Below are 24,236 nucleotides of genomic sequence, written 5' to 3' on the forward strand. Positions count from 1 at the left end.
TAAGTTGTAACTGACATATAATTTTATATTCATACGAGTATAACCTGTGTTCATATACAGAATGTTCGATTTACATCTAGGCATATAAATATCACGAGTATGACAGAGTACATGCGTTAAGCATTGCATATAAGTAAGAGGTATTATAGATGTTATATGAAATTGTAAAAGTGACTGGTATCGTGGCTTATCTGTTGTAGTTCATCTATTCAACTAAGAAACTCCCACTCTCCAAGTGTCTTACAATTATCTCAATGAATATCGAAGGTTCAACACATGTATATAATACCTCTCATTTAGATGCATTGCTTAACGCATGTATTCTGTCATACTCGTGATATTTATATACCTAGATGTAAATCGAACAATCTGTATACAAATCGTCTTGTCAATTGGTACGATATGATGTCTTCAATCTACATTTATACAATGTAAATTAATGATATTTATAAAGTAGCAATTGGCTTGACAGTTTGTATCCAGGGTTTCCCCTAAAAGGTCTAGGTACAGCGCTCTAACAGACATAGTAGAGCTTAAAATAAGTCGATTTAACTAAAATCTCCTTGGTAGCAAGTTGCTTCGCTTGCGAGCTAAACCTATCCTAAAATTCAAATTTGTAATCGTTTTGGGTAACTTCAAATTTCCTGTGTTTCTACTCCAATGGGGAAAAACAATTGAATGTGTTGAATTTACATTGAGTAAATTGTGTATTACAAAAAGAGTAAATTGTGCTTTACTCTTGGTAAAATTCGTTTATTCTTATGGGTTACACGAAATTTGCAATTTAAACAATTGGAATAAATTTCAATAACAAAATTGAACTATGAACTATGTTTAATTTCCAAATTTTGTTAGAATATCTTAAAATAGTTTGTGAAATATTTAGGTATTATATTAGTTTCAAAAATTATGGATAGAATTTTCTACTTTGAATTTGAGAGAAACAAAATTAAGAAGATAAGCTTTTTGGATGCCGTAATGTTAAAAGGTCTAAAAATTTTAGACCTTATTTTTAAACTAAAATGAATGGTCTAAAATATGTATTCTTCAAAAATGACTCGATCGTCATGCGGAAAATATTAATAATCTGGGCAAATGGGATATGTTTAAAAAATTTGTAATGGTAATACTTTAGGATATGGCGCATCAATAAATCCATGAACCCTAATTTTCTACCGCGTGGTAAATAAGCTCCGGAGTCAATGTGAAGCATTTTCTCTCATAGAACATGTATATGACAGAGCGGCCATTTTCGAGGTAGAAGGGGGGTGCAAATAAAATTAGTAAAAATTGAGAAAAATTCCTGCTCCTTACCAAATCCCAAAAACTGGTAACATAGTTTGATTGATACTAGTCTGATGGAAATGGGGGATATGCCTCTCTTTCTCAAAAATGGCCTCTCTACCATACATATGTCCTATGAGAGAACATGCTTCACATTGATTCAGGAGCTTATTTACCACGCGGCAGATAGCCGTTCATGAACCTTAATCATGGATTTTTGACGCACCATATCCTAGAATATATCAGGGTTCGAAAATATCCGATATTTATTATAAATATCAAAGTATCGGATATTTTTTATATATATCCGAAATATATCCGATATATATCAAAATTTTGATATTTAAAAAAAACTAAAATGTTTTAAAGGTTTTATTTACTTAGGCACTTCAAATCAGACAAATGAAACCAAAACATAAAATATTCTTCTAGATCAGGCAAAATCAATTAAAAATAATAAAATTTTTATAAATAAAAATCAACTTTAAAACAAAAAACAATTTTATAAATTGTTATCAGTCAATGGTCATACCTACACTTAGGCAACAAAACAATAAACATTACAAATAATAACTCTAGAGTATAATCAGTCTTTTAATTATCAAATCAGTCATCAGTCATTCGTAATAAACTGTTAATTATCAAATAAAAAATTAAAAAATGTCGTTTCATAATTGTGCGTGGTTTGACTGCAAGGAACATAAAGCTAGATGATCTTCCGATTCTGAATCTTACTTAAACTTACTCTTTAGTAACGAACTTTTTCTGACACGACACGATTTGAGCTTAGTATTTGGTTTTAACTCTACTCCAATGCTATCAAATTTTTTAAACTAAATAATATTAAATTTTTTAAAATCATTTTTGTATTGATATATATCATAAAAATTCACGTGATATATATCGGATATATATCGGATATATATCATGATATATATCCATTGATATATATCCTCGAACCCTGGAATATATGTTTTTGTTGTTTTCACTTGAGATAAAAGCTCAGGAAATTCCAGTCCGTTATTTTTTCTAGTACAAATTTTCTAAGGCAGATAAGATTTTTCACAAAATAAAAATTGAAATAGGTATAGGCTTGTTGTTACGAACCGGTGTACTTTTCCTATTCCAATATCAAATAAATCAAAATTAATTTTCTCGACGACAAGTTTTCCAAAAAATAAAAATGTAACGCCACTGTACATATAAAATTGCAGTGAACACAGAGAGTATAACAAGTACGTATATACATACATAAATACATACATACGTACGTACGTATATTAGTATATGTATGTAAGTAAAGCATTGTATTGTTGTTTTATATGTGTGTATTGTTAGTTCATACATGGATCGCACGTATATGTATGTATGTAAGTGACTGTAATATGTATGTGTGGACGGCTAAGGTTGCTGCGGCACAAGTACACCATGTGGTGAATATAAACAAACGAACGACATTACGCATTGGTAATGCCAGAGGAGGTGCGGGGATATATATCACAATTTTAAAAGTGGGGGTCATGAGTAGGAGAAGAGCATTATCAGCTGTTACACCCCTCTACTGTTATAAACACTGATGTTCATTTTAATGTTAGACCATATACCTTATGGATGGTAAATTTATAAGAATGAATACGTTTCTCACATTTTTAACGAGTGAAATCAATTCTAATAGGCATGTTGATCACTTCAGGTGAAGAATTCTCAATGCAAAGGCAGAAAATTGAAGTTGGTTTTTTGAAAATCTTTAGAAGAACGCAAAATATGAACGTTTAAAATTCCTGATTAAACAACGAGGAAGATATAGTGACGTCATTGTTCGATATCACCGTTGAGATACATATAAAATAAATATAACACTTTGTTTTACTAAAAGGAGATGGACAACAATCTTTAAATGCTAATAACTTCTTCGTTTTTAATCAATTTTAATTTCACTTTTGAATTTTGTAATGGTATCAAGTATAGTATTACATTTTTATGGGTAATATGGCAACTTCTAGATCAGGCAACTACAGTATTATCTGTAGTAAAATCTATGTGTGAAGAATCGACACTTAATCGATAGAAATAATCCCTCAACAGCTCGAATTTAGAGTATAAATGAAATACCCAAAGCGCACAACTTTATTTATTTATCTTCCACTTCTTTACAATTTTGCCCTTAATATCATCTTTATAAGTAAAAGATAAGCATTAAAGTAGTTAAGTCAGGACGTGTTACGAAAAAACTTTGAGGAAAGGGTAACACAAAATTTGAATTTACTCGATTAATAATAACAAATTTGGAATTTTTATAAATTAGTAAAGTTATAGAAAATATACTGTTTTTTTTCTTTAATGGTTCAAAGAATTTGAATCGTTCCTGTAAACGGGCAAGATGTGTATACCAAATTTAAATTTTGAAGAGAAATGTTGTAAATATTATTACATGAAAAAAATATTTAAAACAATCTGAATCTTTCCGAATTGTCTTGTATGAACCAGAAAGTAGCTGAAAGTTCATAGATAAATTACAAAATAAGTTATCATGCACACATTTTATAATGAATCATTCTTAGAAGGAAGACATTACAGACCAGTATTTAGCCCGAAAAATGGGTCGGCACTCTAATCCTAACGCAACTCAATATCAAATTATGAGATTCTTTCAAATAAGAATTCTAACCTACTCCGATAAGTTTCAATAATGACCACCATTATTTATATTAATAAAAAACCGGAAGTACATGGATAAATAGTATATGAAAAAAGTGTAATTTTACGATAAATTTGAAAATAATTGGAATCCGATCTCTGCTTTTATTTAAAATAACAACAATCTAAAAAATTCACTTTCTTATTCTATATTGTTGGTATAAAATATAAACTTTTATTTTTCCATGCAAACGATAATAAAAATTATCCCAAAAAATTAATGATATCGATCAGTATTGGACTTACAGCGAAAATTATTAAGTCGATAAATTCTAGTTAACAAATAAATATACAGTTAGTCTTGAAATTTATAGTTATGATAGAAAATTTATGAACTGTCAAAGTTTGAAAATTTCTAATCTATCTGAAAATTGTCTAAAAAGGCTCGTTTGAATGCATACAAGTGTATTTATAACTTTAAGGCAAGAAGAAAATGAAACTGAGTAATCTTTTTATCCAAAATTCTTAAAAAAATAAATAATCTCAAATATTTACAAGAAAATTCATGCAATTAAAAAAATATTGAATATATTTTTTAGAAAGAATGAAATGAGAATGTATGGATATAAGGTCTAAGGTACTTTTGAAGGATATGCGCGCGCCTTCATATGTATGTAGCCTGCCTCCATAATAGTGATATTACTCCTCAGTTCTGCTCGAGCGATGGCCGCGAGTGCGACTGTGTCGCGTCGTTTACAGTGTTGCAGTGGTGGCATAGTAAATAGTAATAGATTAGGTAACAACAATTTAAATAATAGTTCAAGTGTAATAAATAATTATCAAACTTTTGGATTACGATGTTCGTTATTCCCACACAGTGCAATTGGTGGTTTAATTGTTCCAACAAACGGGGAAACGGGTGGTTTAATGATGCATGTCTCATCAATACCAAATACTTTAATGAAAAGTCCGGATACATTATTAGATATAACAGCAAAAATCGTTGCCGAAAATATACCATTTCAACGTATTGAAGAACGTTATGATCGTATACCAGAGCCAGTGCAACGACGTATTATATATTGGTCGTTTCCTAGAAATGAACGTGACATTTGTATGTATTCATCGTTGTCGCGAGTGCCTCCAGTGAGTTCGAACAGTGGTTCTTCTTCCACAACAACATCCTCATCAAGTGCTGGTGGTGTAGGAAATACAGCAACTAGTTCATCATCTGGTCCGGCTTCTGCTGCCGACCAGCAAAATTTATCATTTTGTAAAGGATTAAAATTACTTGAAACGGGATGTGTAGACAGTGTTTTACAAGTTGGTAAGTGTTGTGTGATTGTTGATTCCTAATTTTAAAAAAATCCTCCCAAAAAATGATTTGAAAATAATGATTTTCGATTAAAATGAAATCCCTGAATTTTTTTTTACTATTTTTGGACATGAAGTTTTTACATTTTAAAACATGCAATAACATAATTAGCACATGTTTATAGGTACAAAAATTTGCAATTTTATCCAAATATTACTTGTGTTAACAATAATAATTCTTTCCATAATCAACCTTATACGAACACGATTCAAGAAATTATTCTTGCTATGACTAAATAAAATAATTTGTTATTGAAATTAATTACATTTTTTTGTTGTAATTAGAAATATATTAAAAAAATATTTTACAAATTTTTAACCGACTTCAAACAAAACAGGAGGAGGTTATCAATTCGACTGTATTTTTTTTTTATGTTTATTACCTCAGAACTTTTGACTGGGTGAACCGAATTTGATAATTCTTTATCTATTTGAAAGCTATTGCTTCCCGTGTGGTCCCATTTCATTTTGGTCGAGTTCTGATAACGGCATCCATGAGAAAATCATAAAAGTCTTAAATTTGCATTAAGTATGCACCACAAGAGGATAAATAACCCAATATCACGCCAACCGATTTCGATGATTCTTTTTTTAGTGATAATTTAGATAGTGCACTTCAGGTTCACTAAAAATCACAAAATAAAAAAAACTTAACAAAAAGAAAACCGACTTCAAAATTTTTCCAAAACAAATTAAAAAAATAACAATAATGCAAAAAAAAAAATAAATTATTGTTATTTTTGGAATCGATGTCAGCCATGCTAATGTTGCAAAGTCGGTTTTCTTTTTGTTAAAAGTTTTTTTTTATTTGAACAATAAAATAAAAATTCAAAATTTAATTGATCATTATCTCATTATTTCAACGAAAATTCCCCCTCCGGAAACACAATAATTACTAAAAATTTTATTCGAAAAAATTGTGCTCTGCAGTTTTGTAAAGAAAAACGTTTTACGTTTTCAAAATTAGTGAAAAAATTTGAACATATGATATTTTTTTACTCGGGACATTCCAACAGTAAATTCTTTGGATATGAAAAAGAAATGACCTTGGATTACCTTGTTTGAATCAGAAATCAATATAATTGGATCGGAAATTAATTAAATTTGAGTTAATTTTTTATTTTTTGCAATCGCACACCTGATTAGCAATTTCATGAGAATTTTAGTTATAAAATTCCCATTTTGAATTGTCAAATTCCTTTAAATTGCAACGAAAAACTACGGAATACAAATTTTGCCGTGAATTTTCGGTTTAGCAATTTCTATGATAGTAGATTTTTTTTCGATGAGACGTGTTTAAAATACATATATATCATATACGATTTTCGATGACCATCTTTCCAGACAAAAATCTTCCCGAAACATAACCATTGAGGTGAAATAGGCCCAATAACCATTGAGATGGATTTAATTTCAACAAAAAAAGTTGCCATATTGTAATTAATTGCTTAAATATTCTGTGTATATTGAACTGTGTTAAGTTTTCTAAAGATATTTCAAACAAAGGTTGATTATTTTGAAAAAGAAACGTTTTATGTTTTTGAACTTTTCTGGTTTGTGGACAAACTTATGAAGGGATTTTACTCATTCGCAATTTCGAAACCACTTTTTACTATCAAAATTGAAACAAGCTAATCCTTTTTTAAGATATCGTAATTACGGGCCAATAAACGTACAGGTGCGCAGATTTCCTCGAAGTGGGTTAAAATTAGATGCACCTTATTTTATAAACACCTGTAAAATATTTTGGTTTTTCAGTATTTCGAGTCGATACAAACACTAGACTTATTATACCTTTAAAACTGTAAAATAAATATTTTTAGGCCTATTTTTTTACAATTCTTAGGATATTAAAATTCAAAGACACAATTGTTTCAAACAGATTTTCTAAATGTGGTATTTTTCTGAGAAATCTCAATTGATTAGAAAATTTTACTTAAATAAAAAAGGCGTAAATGTTTGGTAAAAGTATTTATCGGGTATTAGATGGAATTTTTGAAAGTGCTTAGCCAACTATTTAATGGCTACGATTGAATACTTCGATAAATTCTATTTGAACGATTTTAGTTTCCAAGAATTTGGAACTTTCGGTATTTTTGGGGAAAAATCTCTTGAATAATTTCTAAGAATTTTGAAAATGTTACATTTTTAAGCAATTAAAATTACTTGGTCACAATTTTTTCAGGACAAGATTTCAATTTAGATCGTTTCGATGGAGAAATTGCTATATTTAAAACAATATTTCTATTTTTTATAGTTTTATCCTATGAAAATCGAAATTTCGAATTCCTTTATGATACTATTTTAGCTAATTGATATTAAAAAAGCAATGGAAAATTTTTTTTTCGACAGAATTGAAGGAATAATTAAATTTAAGAACTTGGTGCAGTCCGCCACCAAATTAGCAACGTAATAAGAGTAATTACGCTTAGCTAATTCATACTGGTGATGACTACTTAGTAGACGAAATACGTATTTTAAAATACAAAAACTAATTTAGAAAATTGGGGCGAAAATCGAAATTTATTTCGAAATATCCTAGAGTTCTCATTAATTATCTTCGATAATATTTATAAGTAAATATTTCTTGAGTCAACGATATCAAGTGTTTGACAGCTTAAAAATTTTCTTGAACCAAGAAAATATTTACCTAATTACTAATAGGTACTATGATAAGAACTTATTTCCTAGCAACTTTTACTTTTTTTACCTGGATTGCATATTTTTTATATAAATTTGGTTTTTGCTCAAAATTTGATTACACCAGGAAATTATTACATTTGATAATGTTATTAATAATAATTTTTGAAAAGTCATGTTTGCTTAACTGAGAATTCAGAGAGATGATATTTATTGATAGAATATTAAGAGGCAGGTAGAAAAAAGTTTTATGAAGCCAATATATATATATATATATATATATATATATATATATATATATATATATATATATATATATATATATATAAGAGTATTAAAATTTTAAAACAGAACAAAAGAATTCAAAATTCATAAAGCCATTTAACGAATTTTATACCACCTATTAAGTTTTATGAACCAAATCTTCGAATGTACACATTACAGCTCGACTGTAGAGAAAGGGTTTTTATGGCTATGCACTTTAAAAGCTAAAGTTTGTTTTAAGGTTGTACCAACATTACTGTACTTTATTAAAAAAAATATATATATATAATTGTTTAAAATATTGACTTTAAAATCCGACCAAAAATCTTTATGATCATAAGCCATTTATTATGACTTTAACCTTTAATATTAACACCGATCGTCTGAGGTAGTTAATTCAAATATTTCAGCGATCGTCCTAAAAATGGTATCATATTTCCTTAAATCTATTTGCAAAAAAGTGGCAGAATAAAATTTTGATCCTTTTTTTCGTTTCTTTAAAGATTGGTTTTCTGTAAAAGAAATTACTGGGTTGAAGTAAATGTGTTTACATGGCTGTTCATGTTCTTATAACAAGTAAATATTTTTTTGAGTCAACGATATCAATACTTAATTTAAGAAAATAATTATTCGATGGTCGAAAAAATCAAGGAATTATTTAATTTGGCGCAGAAATTGTTATTTTGGTTCAATTTAATACTTTTATAAATATTGAATGGAAGTATAATTATTGAATAAAGAGCAAATTTTTGTAAAAATTAAAATTTTAACTAAAATGGGTAAATATATTTATTTTCGGGGACTTTTTCTAAGAGGGGAAATAGTTCCAAGAAAATTAAAAAAAGTGGATTTTTTCAAAATATATCTACTAAAACGAACAAAAATCATACATTCTTGTTTTAATTTAACTTAAATCATAAATTTTATAAAATTGGTCCTGATTTGTAAATATTTGAGACTGCCAGAAACCTAAAAACCTATTTTTTTTTTTTTAAATCAAAAGAGGTTGACTTCGTTACTTCTACCATTTTTTAGGAAAGTGGAATAAGATCTTTCGTTTCTATACCTTTGTTCCCCAAAATTGAACCGTTTTTGTTCGATAAACCAAGTTTAAAAATTTTTTACTTGCCCATTCTAAGTAGGTACAAGGGAAAATTGCAATGACCGAATTTTGCTTTCAATATGTTCGAGGCACAATAATTCCTTAAGAATGTTATGAAACTATTTAATCGTTTGTATCAATATGGTAAAAAATTTTCCAAATTCAATGATTTTTGAAGATTGCAATACTTTGATCGGATTTTAGCTTTCGGTGTTTGGCTTCGATCGGAAATTGAACCCCACTGGTAGAAACGATCAAGTCGTATAGGAGAAAGGTTCGGAGACGCTACTAAAGACAAGAGTATCAGAAATTTCTGATGTGAATATAAAACAGAGGTGGCAGTGCTTTTAGGAATTTTGGAACAAGCTGTATATGAATGGATTTATAATTTTCAGATTGTTATTTTAGCTCTCGGCTGCGGGCCACCTAAAAATATAACTACATTAATCAAAAAGCACGCCTTTACGTCCTTTTCTACTAATTCTGTTTCATTTGCTGTTTTCTTCGACTTGCTTATTAAATAAACGAAAATTATCCAGCACGATATTCAATTATGTGAAGCGAAAAGTAAATCTCTTAGAAATCAATGACCTACACTATTTGAACTCACAGATATAATACCCTGATAATATCCGCCATAATGTTTGCGTGGCGTCACAAAGAAATTTGTTATCAATATAAAAATGAATCGGTTAAAAAATGATTTTAAAATTATTTTAAAGGCCAAATAACAATTGATCTAATAAATTTTCAATAGTGACCTATTTAGTTTATATGTGAAATATATTAAAAAAATTATTTTTATTTCTATCAAAATTATAATTATTACTAATAAATAGATTTGCTTTTTTTTTATTTTGTAAATGAATGGGATGACGTCATACGATTTTTATAAAGGAATGAATACAATAACATAAATATAAATAGTTGAAATGACATTGAGTACAAGGAATTGTTCTGTGTGAACTTTGGGTCTGTTTCTTGTGGTTTAAAATACAGATTTTTGTTGACAAACACGTGGATCGATTTTACCGGTTCATAAACTCGAAACAGCTTTTAATAATAGAATATATTCTCAAATTTTAAATAAGTAAAATTTTTTGATTCTATAATCAATATTTTTAATCGAAATAAAGTATAAACCGAACTTATAAAACCTGTACATGTACAAGGTGAGCCATTTTAACATATACATCTAAATATCTCGTTTTGTAATTCATCAAGTAAAAAATAACTTAAACAAAAGTTGTAGAGTTTGTCCCTGATAGATTGGAATTAGTTCTTCAGGTTTCTTTAATAGCCTTATTGGGTCCTAAACGGTAAGAGATAGTATTACACTTTAAATTAGAAAGTTGATCCTCATGAAAAAAACTGCTTGATTTCGGAGGAAATGCAACTTTAAAATATGCCATTATTGCATTTAATTGAAAGAAAATACGCTTAAAGGTTATCGATAATTGAAGATCAAAGTCATGGACACAGACGAATGTCTATTGCCCTTTACAACTTTTGGCTAAAGCATTTTTCCCTAATTAGCGTGTTTTCTTTCGATTAAATGCAATAATGACATATTTTTAAGTTGCATTTCCTCCTTTAATTCGGCTTTGATTTATAATTGTAGAATTCTTAGGATATAAAATTCAATGGTTTCTTTTTCTAAATTTAGAAGTCGAAAACTCAACTGGGATGTTAGTTAGAAGTTCTTAAAAATGTAAAAATTCAATCAAGATACATTTTAGTTACTATTTTAGTTACCAAGAATTTAAAACTTGAGATATTTTTGAGAATAAATTGCTTGAATAATTCTAGGAATTTTTTAAAATGTTACATTATTAATAAAACTAGGCGGTAACAATTTTTTTCACGAAAGTATTTTAAACTAGATTGTTCGTAATAAAAAAAAACCCCATGCGCGATGGAGAAATTTTTATATTTCTAAGAAATCTTAAACACCATTCAATGAAATCTTGGCCTTTGGACTGTTAAACTATACTATCTTTTGCATCATGATATCTGAAAATTTAAAAAATATCTCTGCTTTTTTGTAGTTACATCCTGCGAAAACCGAAATTTTTGATATCATACATAAAGTTACTAAAAACAAGTGAAAACAAACAATTGACCGAGTTAATTGTTGAAATACCATGTATAGACAGTGTTGATTACTTTATCACATTAAACATATACCTATACATGTCACACATACATAACTGATAATCCCATATTACATACTATAAAATTTGTATCTAATGTGTGTCCTTGTGAGTAAACAGTGATGTTTACAAAAAAAATGTTTCAAACAAAAGTTGTTTATTTTTTGATAAGGAACATTTTTTTTCATTTAAACTTTTGTTCTATCTCTAACGTTTACAAGATGAGTCCCACGTACCCAAGACCCAATTGACATATGTTGCTCATTTACGAACTCGACCTCACTTTTTACGTCCTGAGTGCGCTGTAAAAATTTCAGATTGATATCTCTTTTCGTTTTTGAGTAATGGTGGTGACAGACGGACAACCGAAAATGGACTAATTTAATGAATGTATGAACATCTATACCAAAATTTTGTTCGTAGCATCAATATTTTTAAGTGTTACAAACTTGGGACTAAACTTAATATACTATGTATATTTCATATGGTATAAATAAAATGGTTGGTAAAATTTTTTTAAGGGTTTACTGGCTCTGATCGCGAATACTACGAGGTAAAATTGAAAATAGTTTGATTTCTATCAAAATTATAATTACTGCTAATAAATAATATAGATTTGTTATTTTTTATAAATGAATGGAATGACGTCATAAGATTTTTTTTTATAAAGGAATGAATACAAGGACATATTTAAAAATTTAATAAAATATAAATCGTTGATATGACATTGTGTACATGTAAGTAGTAGAGCTTGGTGATTGATAATAAATTAGTGTTATATAGTATTTTTTTATATTGTGATAAAATTTTCAATGAGTAATCTTCTATTTTTTTTGATAAGACTTTTTTATGATTATTATTGTTATTATTATTATTTTTAAATTAGGTGCTATTTTTAATTTTTGTACTTAATTTATAAATAGCTGTCTGTTTAAAATAGATTTTGTGTGTAAAAGTAATACATGGGAACTCATTGAGTTCTTCAGAAAAGATGGTGATTTTTTTTTGAGGCACAGTATTATGGCAACATGAACCAAAGTTATTGTAATGTACCATGTTTTTAATGCGGACTAAAAAGTATAAAATAATTTAAAGCTATTAAAATGGGGAAAAACATGGTTCGCATGCGTGCATATTAAAAAATTTGTATTCTTTATTTTTCTTCTGCTTTTTAGGGCTATATGATGAATGTATTATCATTCATTTTTGAGCCATTGTCCAAATTGCATGTCTCTATCTCATCGGGAAGTTAGTTTAAAATCAATCAAAAAATTCCATCCGAATCCCAATAATGGTTTTCTTAATATTTCTGACCTTCTTTACCTTTTTCTTCTCTTTTTTTCACATCTAGATGCATTGTCATCCACTTCTGAGTGACAGTCCAAATTTCAAATCTCTGGTCCATCAGAAAGTTTGTTTAAAATCAATTAGGTACAAAATTCCACTCGGACATACAAAAAGCGAGAATTAATGGTGAATTATGTTATAATTTGACAATATAAGACGAAAAGTAAGAATAAAATTTTTCGATATCTGGAGTAATTTTCAAAATATCAAAAATTGAAAATTATGTTTAATTATTTAGTTTTCGATATTTCGAAAATCAAGGTAGATATCGAAAAAATGTACTCTTATTTTTCGTCTACACATTCATGAATTTATAACAAAATTCATAATCAAAGTTGAAAATAAGGTACAAATTATTTCAACCACAAGTCTAAACTTGCTTTGGCGATCGTTCTACCTTAATTCTTCTTTTGCCTTTTAGATAATCTGCCACTGATCATAAAAGCTGACCCTAGGCCTAATACGAACTTTTTATACTGAGCCGCATAACATGTTTTGATAATAGGTATATTAGGTACCATGTAAGTATTCCTAGAAAACATATACTAGAACAAAAGTAGTAAAAAATATTAGGTTGAAATAATTTTACCTCTTTGTGCATAGTACCAACAATAAAATGTATATAATTTTGTCCACTTGAGTGCCTTATATCGAGTCATTTAGATTCTATCAGCTTGAATGGCTCGCTACTCCGGAAATTCCACTTGAAAACATGACCAAGCCTTTGGTGATGCTCATTAAAGTGTAATATCCTCAACACAATCAATCGTTCGCTCTCATCGCTATAATGTTACCTACACAACCACTCACTAGAATACATTTTTGTAATATAATTTTTTTTTTTTTACTTTGTGTTATAAAAATCATTTCTGTTTTTTAAAAGCGGCGAGCGAGTACTTTTTTTAAATTTTTTTTCTGTTATATATGTAGATATATATAGATTTTTATACACATACCTACCACACATGATAATGCACTTTCAAGTTTTACATCGAGAAAATGTTGATTGCAATGCTACCCTATTTTTATTATTTGAGGAAAATTAATTTTTCCACATCTATATATATATACACTCCAATAAAATGAAGATTTAAACTACTTCTCAAACAAAAAAATCAAATCAATCAAAATCGATTCATCTGTTTATCAGCTACGATGCCACAAACGAATCGATAAGACCTGATTTTATTGCGTGACTTTCTTTAAATTTTTAGTTTATTATTATATAGATATACGTTAAATTCACCCAAAACGAACTTGTTCACAGATCATTTTTCGAAAGGCGATCAAAATTTAAAAACTTCAGTTTATGTATATATAAATATAACTCTATTAAAATTCTACAAAATAAAAAATACGCAGAGAGTGAGGCATACATAATAATCGCAAATAAAAAACAATTTTTTTTTCAAATTTTTCGGGGGGTGGGTTATACACAGTGACTCAGTTCATGTACGTTGCCTAAACTCTCCGCAGGGTTGATACTAAATTATCTTACGCGGTTGAGATAACTGATTTTAAATCTAAATTACTTATAAAATATTAAAAAAGTGATACCCGAGTCCAAATTTAAATAGACTCGAATTAAATACATTTATGTTTATTTGATAAAATCGGAGTGAATAAATACTTTTATTTCAGAGGTCTTTGATTAGTGGAATTTTTCTTCATCAACAATTTTTCTATGATTTTTTTCGGGGATTCTTTTTTTTCCACGTATTTTCTCCAGGGATCAGGAGTTTCAACGCCAATTTTCACTATCGCTTAATAATACATACCTTTAATTTCAGTTTCGAAGTATATGTATTGTACATAGAGGTTCTACGACGTTCGGTAAAATATGTACGATAAAAAGTGTATTTTATTGTTATATAGCTTTAAATACTAATTGGTGTTAATTTACATCTAGGTATACGAGCCTTAAAAAGCTTTTTTTTTTCAAAGGATCAATTTTAAAATATTGAAATTTCTGTTTTGACTTGTAAATTTGTTCCCTTGCTAATTATACCATGTATATGAAATATATCAAGGTATACTAAGTTAAGTCCCAGGTTTGTAACCCTTAAAAATGTTGATGCAACGAACAAAATTTTGGTATAAGTTCCAAAAAAATCATTCAAAAAATCCATTTTCGGTTATCCGTCTGAATGTCTGCCTGTCTGCCCAACTGATAACTCAAAAATAAGGAGAGAAAATAAACTGAAATTTTTATAGCGTGCTCAAGGGGTAAAAATTGAAGTTCAGTTCGTAAATGAGCAACAACATTCGTAAATATGGTACAACTTTTGTTTGAAACATTTTTTTCTTTAACATCACTGTTTACCCGTAACGGCGCTATTTAGGTTAGAACATTATATAGTATGTGTTATATGGGGATGTCACTTATGTGTGTGTAACTCTTCGGTCGTGTTATATTTAGTAGATATTATATACACGACTGTGGCTATGTATTGGATCGATTATTTTTCTTTACTTACATGACGTAAAAAAAAGCACTTGCGTATATAACCTGTCTATACATGGCAACTATTAACTCAGTCAATTATTTGTTTTCACTTATTGTTTTTATGCATTTAACGATTTTTTGATACTTTTATTTATTTGCAAGAGTATATAGAGCAACGACCAAGCGTGTACTCGATTTTCGCTTCGATTATGGTTCTGTATTTTAGATAAACTACTTAGACATTATTTAGGTAAAAATGGATTTGACAATTTTATGCGATTAGTTTAATAATTTATGGTAATAGGATATATCACAGTCGCATAAAAATAAGCTGTTCTTAGTATTAAAAAAGTATATCAGTCTCATGAATAAGCAGCATTCATTTTGAAACACGTGACCATGTTGAATAATTTAAAAAAACACTGTTTATATAAACTGTAATATTATTTTTAAAACTATGCTGATTAATACTTTATGTAACAAAAAAAAATATGTACAAATATGTATGTAACAGTTTTAGGTAATATTCATATTTTTAACCCCCCAACCAAAAAAGGGGTTTTATAAGTGGCATCGTAGCGCCTAAACTCTGTAATAGAAATTGTTTATGGTTCCGTATACGAAAAATATGCCCGGGATTTTATAAATTTTGTAAATTTCACTTGTAATCCTTGTGTATATGAAATACATATCAAAAATTTTAGGGGGGTTGCCCGATTATTTAAGTAAACAAATAACTTCAAAAGTAGGCATATTTAACATTGGTCTTGTGGGAAAATGGTAGATGGATGATATTTTTATAGATGTCTCCAAAATTAGTCGGTGGAAATTTAAAAAAAACAAGTGGAAACAAACAATTGACTGAGTTAATTTCTGTACAATTAACGCCTTATTTTCGCCCTCACGGGTAAACAGTGAGGTTTACGAAAAAATGTTTCAAACAAAAGTTGTTTATTTTTTTATAAGGAACATTTTTTACATTTGAACTTTTGTTCTATTTCTAACGGTTTACAAGATGGGTCCTACGAACCCATAGGTCAAAACCCAATTAACCTATGTTGGTCATTTTACGAACTCGACCTCACTTTTTACGTCCTGAGTACGCTGTAAAAATTTCAGCTTGATATCTTTTTTCGTTTTCAAGTTATCGTGCTCATAGACGGACGGACGGACGGACGGACAACCGGAAATGGACTAATTAGGTGATTTTATGAACACCTATACCAAAATTTTGTTCGTAACATCAATATTTTTAAGCGTTACAAACTTGGGACTAAACTTAGTATACCTTGCATATTACATATATGCATGGTATAAAAACTTAAAATAAAGTAATAACCTTAATTATTGAAAACAAAAAAACCCGTTAATCCGATTAATTAAGAATGTATGAGCACGGTACTGGTACACAAATTTCAAAAAATATATATTTTCAATTTTGATGGCGAATTATGTTATAACTTGATAATATAAAACGAAAAGTAAGAATAAAGTTTTTCGAAGTCTGAAGTAATTTTCAAAATATTGAAAATTGTAAATTTTGTTTAATTATTTAGCTTTCGATATTTCGAAAACCAAGGCAGATATCGAAAAATTGTATTCTTATTTTTCGTCTACATTCATGAAGTTATAACAAAATTCATCATCAAAGTTGAAAATAATTCCAACCCTTAATAAAAAATTGCTTTCGTGCTCGAACCACCTTAAGCATAAGAAAACTACACTTTCGATTTCGGAAACGAAACAAATACATATTTATTATTATTATTTTTGAGCGAAATTAAAATGCATGCAAAATTATGTTATAAAAAATAAATTTTTAACCAAATGTCTGCTGCAAAAAATTTGTGCTGATTACAAGAATTTGTTAAACAAAATTTTTTTTAATGATAATTCAATTTATTTATTATTTATTTTTTTTAAACTTTCATCATTTTTTTCAAAATCAAAAAGGTCAATAACATTTTGATTATCACTAGATTGACTGTGTATGTAATTATTCAAATATTTTTCGTCAACAATTATTATATTATTATAAAAAATTATAATAAGTTAGAGAAGGATAAAAATATTATTATAAACGTCACACGATAAAGGAATAATAATTTGTTTGATGTATGTGCTTTTGTTTATAGGTTGATTTCAAATTAAAAACAGATTAAAATTAAAACACAATTTTAAAACCGTGAGTTGATATATTTAGAAGTACAGTGGAACCCCGGTAATCCGGCTCCTGGCTAATCCGACGCCCTCTGTAACCCGACATTGCATTTATGACTTACATTGAAAATATAATATTATTGCCCCACAAATTTAAACAAATAATTATGATAATTTATATTTGAAAAATAATATTTATGTAATTTGATTTCTTATTTTCACAATTTTTAATGCATTAAGTTTAATTAATTCGTGTTTTTCAATAATTTTAATTTGACATTTTCTATAACATTAACATGTAAAGAATTGCAAATTAGTCATAACAGCTTCTTTTATCGCAAAAATTTTTCATTGGTAGCGTTGGCATCGATTTTATTGTCCCTACCATGACTACGCACACAACGAATAACTTGATAATGAGAGTATATTTGTTTTGTTATATTGCTATTCCTTTTTTCCAAATAAATGGTAAATTTACAATGTTTGTTGGTTTTACAATGTTTTAAGACCATACAGTCGTTTTAAAACTCATTCGATACACCTTTTTTTGGTTTTGATTAACAACGCTGTTCTGTTACACATTTTATTCGAAATTCATGTAGTTAATGAATGGTATGCTATGGATAATTAATTTCCATATACAGTTCTTCATTAATTTATTAACTAATTAGTTTGCATTTGATTTTTATGGAATAACTGAGTGTAAGCATTATTTGAAGTTGGTTGGACTAAAAATATGTGAACTCAATTGTTTTTTGAACAGGGTTGTATTTGGAATTTTTTTACTTAAGATTATTTTCACAAAGCTATCTGTACGTATGACGTCACGATAGTGGTCTTTGAAGATATTTCTTTTGAATCGTAAGAGAAAGAATAATTTTCGTAAGAAAAAGAATTGCTTCAAATATTAAAACTTGTAATTTTGCCACTCTTTTCAGTTCAGAATCCAATTATGCAGACATTCAACTTCAATTTTTTCTTTCATTTTTCTCCTATAAAAAAGAACAAGACACTAAATATTTACAAAATTTACAAAAATAATTTTTCCAATTTATTAATGATTTGTTTCGACAATCTTTAGTAAGAGGCGAAAAAATGGCAACGTCCATTATAATGAGTGTAAAATTGCGCTCATGGTATGGTTACGAATAAAACGGCGGTTCTTAATGACATTGCGGACTTAATAGATTTAATTCACACTTGTTTAACTGGATAAATTTTTGAGTTAATTAAAAAAGTACATAGACAGATATGCTCTTAGATAAAAAAATTGACCCTATGAGTTTTAATTTCATTTACAAAAAGCTAAATTTTCGTCTATACGTAAGAATTTTTTAAATCGTTCTGTCCTTTCTCGAGCTCAAAATAAAAAAAAATTCTGCTTACAAAGGTTTAAATCCAAATTCCAATTCTTAAGACTGTTCTAGAAGTTTTGTAGATATTTTCATGTGATCCCGCGCTGGGATCGAAATTCTAGAAATAGCAAGCTTAATTTTATACCCTTTTCTACTTTTTTTTTACAAAAACGTTCCAAAATTGCCCAGATAAGTTTTTGTTTTTACGAATATATTTACTGATCTAATATGCTCAATTTTATTGCAGGTATAAGTATTTTTTTTCATTTGTACGTCATGATTTAAGAAAAACATCACAGGAGGAATATAATCGCTAAATTGATAATAAATTGAATGAAGTTGAGGGAAAAAGATAGAAAATTATTGAAAAAATATATAAATATATATTTATTTTTAAAATCAAATCAAATTGTTTAGTAAAACGTCAATTACACCAATCAGAACGATATCTGTGAATACATACATTTCAAAGTTCAAAATCATTTTATACCACTGACTGTAAATATAAAAAAACTGCTAGTATTTACTGTACTGACAGATACTCCGGCACCTGGTAACAAGTTTTCTTCACACTGTCGCGAAGTAGCACAAAGTTGGGCGAGGAAATGATACTGGTGATGTCTCGCCTTCTTTGACTTCGCAGAAAATCGGTTTTTTGTACCCTAGTTAAAGGCAATATGAGACACCCGATGATTACAGGCGAGCTTTATCTCCACATTTTCGTAATTACTTGTGTTGTGCAGTCGTTCAGTCCCGGCTCGAGCTAACGATTTAATAGATCATCGAGGTAGAATTTCATCGTTATCTAGTAGAAAACTGATCCTGGTTACACTTATTGAGGGTCAATTTTCTGGGTCTAAGTCGGATTTTTTCTTGCATTTGACAAAATTTCTACCTTAGGAAAAAAAGTATTGGAACACTTGCTCAATTTTTTTACCCCTGCTATTTATTCTGTTTTTCCAAATATCTTCCCAACGATATTTATCATTCACAACGATGAGGGTGAAATGGGGGTAAAAAACAGTGGGAAATCCCGCTAGGAACAATATGCCATACGAAACCTGTACAAAAACAAATGTAAACGTTAAATAAATCCTTATATACAATTTTGTTAACTTACTTTTCTAAATCTGTATTATACATATGATCTGTTTTTGATTGCTCACCTAAATAAAGATATAAACTAATTAGTTTTATTAAATAATTAACATTTTTAAATTGTAATTCGTTGGACAGTTAACAGAATAGTAATGGATTTGGTTATTGTTAAATAGGTGAACATATAGTGGTGTCCTAGATAAAGCACACACATAAAGCATATTTCACATGCTTACGTGACGATTTTTACCACTTTGATTAATATGACAAATTTTGTTTCAAAATAAATTCGTTTGATATATACTTGTGGTTGGGGAAAAACATAAAAATACATTAAGTTACGCACATGTCGTACTATACAATCTACTGTTACCAGATACCGGAGTACTGAGTGATGATTTGAATTGAAGTGCTTATTGGAATTTATATTTTGTGTACCAACCACGAACAGAACGATGAGTGTGGTGACATCATGTAATCTTTATTTTTATGTTTTTATAGCCGCCGTTTTATTCATCATTATTATTTCAACCATATTATACAAATAACACCATCAGCGTAGCACAGAGAAGCTCGCTCGTTCAGTTCAGCGTAATAAAAATATACAAAATATGTATATACATATATTTTGTTCAAAGGAATTAAAAATAATAGAAAAAACCCTACCCTGTCACAAAAGCTTTCCAGTCTTATTTTATAAATAAGCCGGCTCATATACACCAAAATTCCAAATTTTTGAGCAAATTTTTTCCTAGATTAGTACATACAGTATGTCTACTTAAGTTGACTCCATATGGAAAACTTTTTCATTTTAAGGTTTACGAAAAAAGTAAAATTCTTTATAAAAATCTCTGCTTTCGAAAATATTAACATTCAGCTATTCACTTTTGTCATCATATGTATAAAGTGTCCTCCCACAAATTTAAAATGTTCGATAGGAATAGTTTGACCACTTCAATTTTAAATTAAATTTGTCAAATACTACTAATATATAAAAAAAACTTTATCCTTATTAACCAGAGACGAACTCTATATCACTTGTGAGCACCGGTTGCTCTTTATACTCAGTAAGCACTCTAGTTTCGTATCCTCCAAAGAGATTAAGCAAGAGAGGTATACTCTGAGATGAGACTCAATCAGTGTAAATACAGAGTATCCTACTAAATTATTTAAAAAAAAATTAAAACTTATCTAATAAATATAATAATGTAATATAAATTAAGTTCTTTTTATAGACTGAAAAGCAATGGTATTTTCCATTATTAAAATCACTGACAAAGAAAAAATTACTTTTTACTTTTTCAATTCAAAGTAATCGTCGAAGAAATTCAGTGATGAGTTTCTTTAAAACAGTAAACTATTTTCTGTTTAAATTCTAAACAGGTAGACACTCTGTATTTAAACTATTTTTAACACTTCGGAACATAAATTTCTTGTTAAAAGCCATAAAGAGTAAACCAAAGTCAAAGCTTGCCCAACATTGCTCTATAGCAGGCATGGGCAAACGGGACTCACAGAAGTCTCTCGGATTTTTGTAACTAAAATACGAGAAAGACAGTGACATCCTAACCAGTGACAACCAAAAATACGAGTAAGACAGAGTGACAACATTTTTTTTCTACCTATCTCATTACTATTAGAGAAACTGAGATAGGTAGAAGAGTCGTATACCCGTCTCGCTTCCTCCTCTATGAACAATGCGGACTTGGATAAACAGACACTCAATAAAGTTCATGGTACACAATAAAGTTATAACAATGGTGACTAAAATAACTCGCCCATGCCTGATCTCTATAGTGACATTTTATTGCATGGGATAAAAAAGCAATCAAATGTAAATTTGGATTCTAGGTACTACACCTTTCCTTATTCATAAAATTATTGAAAGAACGAAGAATGAATGTGTTGTTGGTTATTGTATATTATACATGTTTGTATCGAATTGAATTGAATTAAAAATATTGAAAGAAACCAAACTAAATATATTATCATCATATTCACAATAAAACACGCTACGATCACTCTAAACAAAATCATGAGCGCATCAAGTTTACGATCGATAAAATAATTTCCTATACATACATATAAAGTATATATTTTATTATAATTATCACTATATAAAAAGAGTGGACCATTTTAATCGATAAGTTGAAAAATTTTGTAGTGTAAATAAAATTCAAAAAATTATTTAAAAAAAATGTTCCTAAGGATGTACGAGCACTAAGTCAATTTTAGGGGGGTTGATTATTTTAATAAAAAAAAACGGTCGATGGATGATGTGTTTTCATAGATTTCTCCAAAACTTGTCGGTGGAATTAAAAACAAATCTTTTTAAAGTTAAAATTTAAAAAAAAATGTTGAAAACAAAAAAAACCGTTGTTCCCGACAAATTAAGGATTTATAAACACGTAAGTGGGGAAACAAATTAAAAAAAATATATTTTTTTAATTTTGATAATGAATTATGTTAAAAATTGGCAAATTAAGACGAAAAGTAAGAATAGAATTTTTCGATATCTGGAGTAATTTTCAAAATATCGAAAATTGAAAGTTTTGTTTAATCATTTAGCTTTCCATATGTCGAAAACCAAGGCAGATATCGAAAATTTTTATTCTTATTTTTCGTCTATATTCATGAAGTTATAACAAAATTCATCATCAAAGTTGTACAAATAATTTCAACCCTGAATCTAAAGTTGCCATGACACAATAATTTAAGACTGAAGTAGGTTATAACGCCTATCATAAGTGAGGCTGTATTTTTTGTTTCCGAGTACATTTAAATAAATTTTGAAAGTTTTAAGAGCGAAGCGGCTACATCGTATTTTGTATTACTTTTGGTTTTAGTGGAATGTGATATTTGGTTTTACTTCTTTATACACTTTGTATTAAAATAATTCATTAAACATTATTATTAATATACGTATTATTTCATTCACAATATTTCAATGAATAATAAATATAAAATTATATATTTTTTGTATTTTCACAAACACAGTCAGTCTATTAAACCAGTGATTCTAAATTTTAAATTAAAAAATATATATTAAACAAAACATGTGAAAACAAACAACTGGCTGAGTTAATTTATGAAATACCATGTATAGACAGTGTTGATTACTCTGTCACATTATACATACATACATACATGTCACACATAATTAACTGACATACTCATATAAAACATACTATACAATTTGCGCTCTCACGGGTAAACAGTGATGTTTACGAAAAAATTTTTGAAACAAAAATTGTTTAATTTTTATAAAGGAAGATTTTTTACATTTAAACTTTTGTTCTATCTCTAACGGTTGACAAGATGGGTCCTACGATCCAAGACCCAATTGACCTATGTTGCTCATTTACGAACTTGATCTCACTTTTTACGTCCTCAGCACGCTATTATTTCAGCTGGATATCTCTTTTCTTTTTTGAGTTATCGTGATGACAGACGGACAGGCAACAGACAGACAGACAGGCAGACAACCGGAAATGGACTAATTAGGTGATTTATGAACACCTATACCAAAATTTTGTTCCTAGCATCAATATTTTTAAGATTTCAAACTTGGGACTAAACTTATAGTATACCTTGGTATATTTCATATACATGGAATAAAAATTCATCGTAGCGCCTACACGGATGAACCGATTTCTTTTTTTTTTCGTTTGATAGATAATTTATTGAAGAGTGTTCTTGGATATGTTCAAGTGCAAAATTAGGTCTCCGTACCCGGAACAACTGCAAAATAGGCGATGATCCTCAAAAACGATTCAGTTTGGAGAAGTCTCTAAGGGAAAAGGTAATTTAATGGACAGTGTTCTTTGATATGTTTAAAATGCAAGTTTAGGGTACTCGCATTTGCCGTACTCGCAAAATTTGTTGGGGGTTTTTTTAAATTTTGTACATTTCACTTGTGATAATCACAAAAAACTAATTTATAAATATACAGCTGCGTATGTATTAATTTGTATTTTTATACATACATACGATGTCTAAGTATTATGTACAATAATGGTATGAAAATAATTTTACATCGTTTACGAAGAATATAAAATGACTGGTGTATGTACACTGTACAGGTACATACAACACACAACTGCGCAATGAAACGGCACAACACGATACAACGATGTATAAATATTATTAATCCAAGCATACCGTTACTTTGTTTACATCAATAATAGTATTAATATTAATATTTGTATTTGTAATATATAAAAATGTGTGATAATGATTAAACATTAATTAAAGTAAAACCTGTCTTTAACGCACACATACCTACACACAAATAAATACAAAATTTACACATTCAATTTTATTATATGAAAGAAAAAAACCTGTGTCACAAATAATAAGTAAATATAAATTTTGTT

The 24,236-nt window shown here is 28.5% G+C and overlaps 1 protein-coding gene across 3 annotated transcripts in view; it reads left to right on the forward strand.

Annotated features, from left to right (window-relative positions):
- The first annotated feature begins 4,640 nt into the window (after window positions 1-4,640).
- The window catches only part of LOC123298257 (zinc finger SWIM domain-containing protein 4-like), a 210,858-nt gene continuing 191,262 nt past the window's right edge, over window positions 4,641-24,236 (forward strand). For 2 of the 3 annotated variants that reach the window (XM_044880212.1, XM_044880214.1), the window contains exon 1: window positions 4,652-5,248. In XM_044880212.1, coding sequence (XP_044736147.1) covers window positions 4,849-5,248 — 400 coding nt within the window. In that variant the 5' untranslated portion in view covers window positions 4,652-4,848. Of the gene's footprint in view, window positions 5,249-24,236 lie in introns of all 3 variants that reach the window. The other variant, XM_044880213.1, reaches the window with a different exon arrangement.

Source organism: Chrysoperla carnea, chromosome 4 (assembly GCF_905475395.1).
Source record: "Chrysoperla carnea chromosome 4, inChrCarn1.1, whole genome shotgun sequence".
NCBI classification, from domain to species: Eukaryota; Metazoa; Arthropoda; class Insecta; order Neuroptera; family Chrysopidae; genus Chrysoperla; species Chrysoperla carnea.